Genomic DNA, 9,224 nt, shown 5'->3' with positions numbered 1-9,224 from the left:
ACTGAATGAAACACTTCCTGATTAAAAAGTATGTAGTTAGAAAGTCTGTAATGAAACTATTATTCTGTTATTTTTATTTTACTTGGATCTCTTCTGTGTGCTTAATACAGGATTTTTGACTGGAAACACCATCTACCCTGCTTGGATTGCTTTTGAATACTTAGCAATTCTGTATAATATGTCAAAGAATATTGTTTTTTTGACTTGGGACGAGTTTAAGTTTGCTGCTTCTACTACCGTTATCTGATCTTATTAATATATATCTTGCTATATATGAATTGAAAATCTTCCACACACAAGTTTCATTCACTGTTTTGAATATAAAAATCACAAACAGCCAGTGTTATGCAGCAGAGTTTGCTGTCTGCTTTATCAGCAGGCATTGGTAAATCCAGTAACACGAGTACCATTTCTCTCTTCTAGAAGGGGATCATTCATAAGTTCAGGTATTATGTAACAGAATTCTGCAGTAAAGATGGTGCTTAAACAATAGCACAAATAAATTGCAAAAGGTCCGTTGACAGATTTGCTGCTGTTGCATTGTTCTTTACTGGTAATATTGCACCATTAATCCTGTACTAGGTAGTTTTGCAGTGTTCCCTGTTATTGACATTAGATGAATCCTGAATTAACTTACCTCAGTTACTCACTGCACTTTTTGCTGCTTGGTATGGATGATTGTACTCTTGCAGCAGTTAAAGCTACTGCTCTCCAGTACTGCACTAGAGAATGTTAGGTCACTGTATCTAATGCACTTTTGCATCTCTTTTTGTTTTGTCTCTACTGTTAACTGCATTGTAACTGTTAGCTCTCCAGTCTGTGCTTGGAGCTATTTGTTCAGACTATCTGTAGCTAGTGCTCTGCAGTAGCTGCACAGGGAGCCATTGGTTTAGAGTAGGCTGTCTTTAAGTATTGTGACAGTCTTGGTTTTCTTGAGGAGTTGAAGATGCATTTTGACATTTTGGAATGAGGACTTCCATCCCAGAAACTGTAGACTGATCCAGGAGGGTGAGGCCAGAACATGAGAAGAAATGTTCGTTTCTGGGTTTTTTGAGGAATCAGTCTTAAGCCTGACAGTTAAGGTATTGTAGTACAGAATAAGTTAGTCACAAAATAAAATATGTACAGAATAGAAAACTTCTTAATAGATGTGGTAAAGCTCTAGCATAAAGTGAGCGTTGCCCTGTTTGGGAGAGGTGGAACGATTTCTGAAATTTGTCATTGGAGGTTACTGAAGAAGTAGTGAATTCCAAACATCTACAGTTGGAAGACTTGGTATGAGCAATAGAAATAACATTACACAGACTTAAGACAGAAGAAAATGTAGACCGTCTAGTATAGCCAGATCTGTTAGGAAACATTAGTAAAGAAGCACACCTTTTTTAAACTTGAAAGCATTTCCCTTAACTAGGCACTTAGGATGTATGCACGTAAATGTTTCAGTATGCTGTTAAAGCTGCTGCCCAGAATATTTAGAAATAAAAAGGGTTGAAAAAAATTTACTTGGATTGGTATTTGAACCCAGGACCTTTTGTTTGGCAGTTGTGTGTTGAGTGTTTTAAAGGTTTTAAAATATTTTTCTTTATATTACCAGATCTGTATAAATACGGGCCTGCACTGCCTTATCCTAATGGGGGGGAGGGGAGTATTATGCTGTATTTTTCCTGTAGCTCCCATTTACAAGCCAACATTTGTGGATGCCAAGAATTAGTGTTCTCAATAGAAAAGTGATGGTTAACACATGATGTTAAGTTGTCTGTCTCGCCTTCATTCTTGCTGGATGGGTTTGGAGCCGAACCTCGGCTCCGACTCGGCCACTCTAAAAGCTTGAGAGCAAGTTCCACCGGCTCAAGGCTCCCCTATATCCCACAATGCTAGGCGGTAACTCCTCAGATCTCGTTTGCCGCTATAGTGATCGTGGTGCTCTTCAACCGGCTCGTCAGGTTAGTTGCTAAGACTAAGTTTAATCTTAGATAGACCCCCTTTTAAGTCAGTTTTTCTTCATTATTTCCTAAATTAGGTAGTTTCCTACAATCCCTTTCTAAATTTTCCCCTTCTTTTCCAAAAAACTCACTAGAGTTCTTCCCTTGGGCTTTTAGGCCTAGTCCCTCCCTTCCTAGTAGTTGGAGTGACTGTGTTTTTTCTGTAGGGATTTAATTTCTAAATTATTTGTTTAATTTAATTTAATTTTTCAATAAGTGTAATCGTGTGTGTGTGTGTGTGTGTGTGTGATTACACTTTTCTTCTTTAGAGATGTCTAAAGAATCAAAGGTCTCAGGCTTTAAGAAGTGTGACTCGTGCTGTCAGAAGATGTCTCTGACAGACGGTCACACTTCTTGTGTATACTGCCTGGGACCTTTGCACCTGCAGGACTCATGTGCTGTTTGCCATGGTTTCAGCCCTAGAGTCCTGCAGGAGCATAAAAATAAGCTCATTCTAAGGGGCTTATTGAAGCCTGAGGGTCCCCCGACTCAATCTTCAGGGAAACCCTCAAAGCCTACCAGACCATCGGCTCCTGTATCTGAGTCGTCTTCTAGGGCTTCGAAGGCTGTTCGAACATCGGCTCCAGCTGGAGCCGATGATTCTCGAACTTATGTCTCTACTATTTCCTCGGCTCCGGCTGGAGCCGAGGTAGACACTGGTAAGTCGGCTCCGATCAGATTGTCGGAACCAACCTCCAGAAAAAGGTCCCGGTCACCATCTATCGGCTCCGTTCATTCGGCTCCAGCATCACCATTGTTGTCTGAACGGAGCCATAGATCTCACTCCTCTAGGTCGTCGAGACTATCAGATCATGACCTTCAGAGGGTAGTGAGTTGACTTCTTAAGTCCGAGGCACTGGCCCAGATGCTTCAAAGCCCGACTCAACAGTCGATGGCTAATCCCATCACTCAGAATGTTCCTCCTCTGACTCCTTTGAGTTTGGAGCCGGGGCGGCTCGGACCCGAGACTGTGGCTACGTCGGAACTGATACCGTTGTCTTCGGTACCGTTGTCTGCTCCGATATCTTCCTTGGAGGAATCTCGGTGCCAGACTTCCTTCGTCGGCTCCGAGGAGGCAAGTGGCATCGGACCCTTGTCCGACCCCACTCTCCCTCTCGGTGCTTCGGCGCTGGTGAGTTCGGCTCCGACATCGGCCTCTGAGCCATCACTGTCGGTGCCGGGGGAGGTTTTCAGCTTTTCGGAGCGGAGACCTCTGGCTCTGCCTGACAGGGGTGCCTTCGAGGTCATGAGGAGCGTGTTAGAACCTGGTTCAACCCCACAGTCAGCTCCATCTGCCCCTCCCTCCACGGTGCCTCTGGTGATTTCTGCTCACTTCCTCATCCCGGATCGTAGAGAGCCAGCTCCTCAAGTATCCCCAGTGGGGATCTCCTCCTCTTCCGAGGCCTCTCCTGACCCGGTAGGAGAGCATCCTAGGAAGAGGCAGTGCAAGAGGAAGCACATCGACTCCCCTGAGTCTGTCACCTCTGACACTGATTTAGAGGATTCCGAAGGTTCCCCTCGTTCCCCCTCTGAAGATGTCTCCTTTGCAGACATCCTCGAGATCTTAAAACAGAGGGGGAATTGGCCAGCCCTCAACCCTTCAGAGGATGAATCGGTGTATCTTGAGGTGTTTGGCTCTCGCCCTTCCACCTCCTGGGTGTCCCCTCCCTTTGACCCCCTTATGCAAGTGGTGGTAAAGAAGGCCTGGACGGCTCCTGACTCTGTGGAACCCACCCCCAGGAGACCATCAAAATTTATCACTGCTCCCAAGGACAAAGAATTTTTGACCAAAGGCATCTCTGTGGATGCTATGGTGGTGGCGGCGGCCACCAAGAAGGAGCTAGCTGATCCTTCAGTGCCTGTCCAGCCTCCTAACAAGGAGTCTAGGACTATGGACAGGTACGGGAAGCGGATGTTCTCGTCAGCGACCTTTTCTATGCGCTCGCTGAATTACCTGTGTCATTTCACTCGCCTCCAGAGAGATTTGCTCAAGGAAGCGAGCGAAATGTTAAAGGATCCAACAGCTGTGGGTTTTCAGGATAGGATGAACTCTCAGCTGGCGACCCTCAACTCAGTAGTTAACTCCTCCATGCACCTCCTTTCGTATGCGGCGGATGGAGCGAGTAGAGTGGCAGGTACAGGTGTGGCCTTACATTGGCACGCCTGGATGCGGCTATGTAATTTTGCGGACCCTTTCAAGGCGTCCTTCACTAACTCCCTGTTTGATGGATCATCCCTCTTTGGTCCTCAAGTGAAGGAAACCCTGACTAGGTGCAAGACTGAAGGCAATACTCTCTCTGCCGTGGGAGTCCATTTTTCTACTCCTTCTAGGCCTTACCCCAAAGGCCAGAAGGGGGGAAAGATGTGGTTCCGCAAACAATCTCAGGGAGATTTGCTTGACGCACAGAGTCGGTTCCCCTCTAGAGGCAGAGGGGGGAACAATAATGGTAGATGCCGTCCTAGAGGCAGAGGGGGCCCGCAGAATCAGGGCAGTCGAGAAACCTTCTCCGTCAAGCCCTTTCAGCATCCCTGAGGGGTTGCCCCACTGTCCACCTTCGGAGGCAGTCGGGGGAAGATTATCTCTGTACCCAGAAGCCTGGCTATCCCTAACTCAAGACAAGTGGGTACAGTCTATCATTTCCGAAGGCTACAGAATCCCATTCTTTCTCATTCCAAAGCAATCCAAAAAATCCCTTCCAGACGTTACACCCAGTCAAAGGGAGCAAGCAGCACTAGAAATTTCAAAGCTGCTTGCAAAAAGAACCATTCAACCAGTTCCAGCAGACCAACAAGGATCCGGAATCTACTCCAAATTCTTTTTGGTTCCAAAGAAAACAGGGGACTGGAGACCCATTTTGGATCTCAGCAACTTGAACAAGTTTGTCAAGAAAACAAAATTTTGGATGGTCACGCTGCAGTCCATTCTACCCCTTTTGGGGTGGGACAACTGGATGTGCTCTATAGATCTCCAGGATGCGTACTATCACATCAGAATGAGCCGACGCTCCAGGAGATTCCTCCGCTTCAGGCTGGGAACCAGTCATTTCCAATTCAGGGCCCTGCCCTTTGGACTCACTACAGCCCCCCGAGTGTTTACCAAATGCATGACAGTGGTCGCCTCTCATCTGAGACGACAAGGATTCCAAGTGTTTCCGTATTTAGACTGGCTCCTTACAGCCCCCACCAAGCATCTTCTGCTTCTTGCCAGAGACTACACTTTTCACACAAGTCAAACACTAGGCATTTCAATAAATTACGAAAAGTCTGTCTTGTCCCCTTGTCGTGTTATTACCTTCATAGGCACAGATCTAGACACAGTCAACATGTCAGCCACACTCACAGAGCAGAGAATAGCAGACATATACAGACAAGTCTCCCTTGTCTTGCAGAGCAACAAGATCAAAGTCAGACTGATCCTGAAGGTCTTAGGGATAATGGTGGCTGCTATCCGTCTCCTCCCTTTAGCCCGATTTCACATGAGAATCTTACAATGGATGCTCTTCACACAATGGTCATACCAACAACTTCCAATGTCCCATTCCATTGCGATAACACAATCGTGCAGGAATCCTCTTTCTTGGTGGATCACATCCCCCCAGCTTTTTCTGGGGAGACCTTTTGTCCCTCCCCCTCCGGTTGCTACACTGACAACGGACGCCTCCCCGATCGGGTGGGGGGGGCATTACCAGGGCAGGACGGTCCAGGGCACGTGGCAACCTTTCGAACGCCACTTGCACATAAATGTTCTAGAGATGAGAGCAGTGCTTCTAGCGCTGCAAGCCCTACAAGACTCTCTTCCCAAAGGAACTATAGCAATTCAGACAGACAATATGTCTGTAGTGTGGTACATCAACAACAAGGCGGAACCAGATCCTACCCCCTATGTCGAGAGGCACTCAGACTGTGGCAATGGGCGATTTCTTCTCAGCGGTTTCTGTTAGCAACGCGCATTCCCGGGAAGTCCAATGTGATTGCGGACAAATTGAACAGAGCTATTCTCATGCCTCACAAGTGGTCTCTGAAGAATTCAGTGTTGGCGAAAGTTTTTCAAAAGTGGGGCCGGCCTTGCTGCGACCTTTTCGCTACTCCCCAAAACAGCAAGTGCGACGATTTTTTCACCCTCTTTCCCCAACCGGGCCACCCCAGCAGAGACGCTCTAGTCCACGATTAGCCCCGGGGACTTCTGTATGCTTTTCCTCCCTTCCCACTGATATCTCAACTAATACAGAAAGCCATCGCTCAGAAAGCTTCCATGATCCTCATTGCCTCTTACTGGCCTCGACAGGTTTGGTTCCCATTTATTCACCGTTATCTGTTGGAGCAACCTTGGAATCTGGACCTAGTTCCAGACCTCTTGACCCATCAGTCGGGTCAGTTGCACCACTCCCTCCCTTCTCTGAACCTCACAGTGTGGTTCCTCCATTTCCAACTCTAGCCAGGCTTCCTGTAATATCTCACTCAGTTCGAGATATTTTGATAGCCTGTCATAAATCCTCCACTCGGAAGATTTATCGTAGTAAGTGGAAACGTTTTTCCTGTTGGGCGCATTCAAAGGATATAGATCCTTTCACTGCTTCCATTCAATCAGTTTTAGACTTTCTAGCCGAACTTTTCCACTCAGGTTCGTCTCCGTCTACCATCAAAGTTCAATTGGCAGCAATATCGAACTTTCATGTTGGGTCTCAGAGTCCTCCATTATGTCTCACAAACTCTGCAAAGCCTTTTTAAAGGGAGTTTTTCTCCTCAAACCACCTATCAGGGATCCTCCTCCTCAATGGGATCTCAACTTGGTTCTAGCGTCCTTAATTCTTCCCCCCTTTGAACCTGCGGCTTCATGCTCAATGAAGTTACTATCTTGGAAAACACTCTTTTTGGTAGCTGTTACTTCAGCCAGAAGAGTCTCTGAACTCCATGCTCTGTGTAGTCGATCCCCTTATCTCTTGTTTCATAAGGATAGGGTGTCCTTACATACTAACCCGTCCTTTTTGCCTAAGGTAGCTTCACCGGCAAATTTGAATCAAACCATTGATCTTCCGGTGTTCTTTCCTAACTATTCGAACAGATCAGAACAAAAATTGCATTGGTTAGACGTTCATCGCCAACTTAGGTACTATTTAGACAGGACCAAACAATTCAGGAAGTCTGATCAACTGTTTGTTTCCTATGCAGAAGGTAGAATGGGCCTTCCAGTTTCTAAGGTATCTCTTTCTAGATGGCTTACTTCGTTGATCATCTTTGTGTATGAGATCAGACATCAACAGTTGCCAACCAAACCCAGGGCTCATTCAACTAGAGCTTTAGCCACATCTATAGCTTTCCAAGACAGACTGCCTATTGATTCGATTTGTTCTGCAGCTACTTGGGCTTCTCCCCATACTTTCATTTCTCATTATAAGTTGGACTTAGCCTCAAGGGACCGAGCCAACTTTGGTTCCACTGTACTCAAGAGTCTGTTCCGATAGGCCACCCGGGACAAGGTGCTAGGGACGCGGTCCCATCCAGCAAGAATGAAGGCGAGATAGACAACTTAACATTTAGAAGTTATGTACCTACCATAACGTTCCGTTTTAGTTGTCTTCTTCTCGCCTTCTTTCTTGCGTCCCACCCTCCTTCCCCCTAGCCTGGACAGATCTAGAGGAGTTTGTTTTGTGACCTTTTTATCCTTTTCCATATAATGGAATTTTTCTAGCTGGGCCTAGCTTACAAACAAGATCTGAGGAGTTACCGTCTAGCATTGTGGGATATAGGAGAGCCTCGAGCTGGTGGAACTAGCTCTCAAGCTTTTAGAGTGGCCGAGTCGGAGCCGAGGTTAGGCTCCGAACCCATCCAGCAAGAAAGAAGGCGAGAAGAAGACAACTAACATGGAACGTTATGGTAGGTACATAACTTCTAATTTCTCCACTTTTAATTTACAGATGCTCAGAAGAGGAAGAGCAAATGGGATTCAGCAGTTCCAGTGACGACTATATCTCAGCCACCCATCCTGACTACCACAGCTACACTACCTGCAGTTGTTACAGTCACCACAAGTGCCAGTGGGTCCAGGACCACTGTAATTTCAGCAGTCGGTACAATAGTCAAAAAATCAAAACAGTGAGCAGTGGTCCAGGACACAGCTTTGGTAAGCTAGGAGAAGTTTTTGATGTAATAGACTGTACATATATCGAAAAAATGTCTCTGCCGTTACAGATCCTTAAGTAACAAGGCAGTATTTATGCACAGCCAAACTGAGATGAACCTATACTCTTGCCTTTGAAAGTATGGACTTTGTTTTTAAAGCCTGCTAAGATTTGCTTGGAACAGGGACTAAACTGGTAGCATTGAGGCTTGCCGTGCCACTGACAGATACCAGTAGTACTACACCAGGTTTATTGATGCTGCTTTAGGCAACACATCAGAATGCTGTTTCAGCACAGTAGTGGTGGTGGTCCTCATTTATTTATACCGTAATAAGAAATGCAGGACTGGGTGAGAAATTTTCAGACCTGTTGGGCCCGCAGTTTTTTTCACATTCCTTTATCGTAAAATTCAGACAGACAAACCAGTTTTAGTAAAGGAGCTTGCCATGACTTGTGGGAAACTGAAGAAATTCCAGATTGCGTACTTGCATAATTCTCATAGTAAGGCTGATGTTGAAACAGAAATATTGAAACACAGTCTCTTAGAATGGCAAATACTTAAATTTTGACATCAGACCTAAAATGTGTCTTGAGAAATACAGTAAAGTTGATTTTAAACATTCAACGAGTTTGTTGCTGTCTTGGGTGATCAACCATTTATGTATTATCTATAGATTCTTGCCTTCCTGTTACCATAAAAATGTAAAATTTTGTAAAGGTTCATTAAAACTATAGATTTTGTTTTGTGTATTTTTTCTTTGAGTTCAGGATTATGCTTTTTTCTGGGAGGCAGAACTTCAGTTTGATCTTCCTGTTACAAATGTTTTTGCCCTGCTGATTTGAAAATAAATCCATTGAACTTTTATTTCTTGAGTATGTTTATTGAAATCCTCTGGCATTTAGTCTTGTTCCTTTTTCCTTTTATCGTATGGGACTTAGTCAGCAGAGCTATATTCATTTCCATATGGCTGACCGACACAAGTTTCAAATGTAATTCACACTACAAAGGAGTCTTGTCTGGTTTGTCAGAAGTTGTTTCCTATCCAAGGTAAGTACTTTGTAGCATTAGATCCTTGACATTGGGCCACCCATCAGGTGGTACCTTAGTTTGGCAGTGTACTTT

At 45.3% G+C, this 9,224-nt stretch overlaps 1 protein-coding gene across 1 annotated transcript in view; it reads left to right on the top strand.

Moving 5' to 3' along the window:
* LOC122812918 (SAP30 binding protein) overlaps positions 1–8,966 on the top strand; it is a 1,615,174-nt gene extending 1,606,208 nt beyond the window's left edge. Inside the window, exon 12 of the mRNA XM_044084976.1 lies at positions 7,898–8,966. Coding sequence (XP_043940911.1) covers positions 7,898–8,079 — 182 coding nt within the window. The 3' untranslated portion in view covers positions 8,080–8,966. The remainder of the gene's footprint in view (positions 1–7,897) is intronic.
* Positions 8,967–9,224: the final 258 nt, after the last annotated feature.

Source organism: Protopterus annectens, chromosome 10.part0 (assembly GCF_019279795.1).
Source record: "Protopterus annectens isolate FY-2018-M chromosome 10.part0, PAN1.0, whole genome shotgun sequence".
Lineage (NCBI taxonomy): Eukaryota > Metazoa > Chordata > Ceratodontiformes > Protopteridae > Protopterus > Protopterus annectens.
The sequence above is the reverse complement of the archived record's forward strand: the minus strand, read 5'-3'. Positions and strand labels throughout refer to the sequence as shown.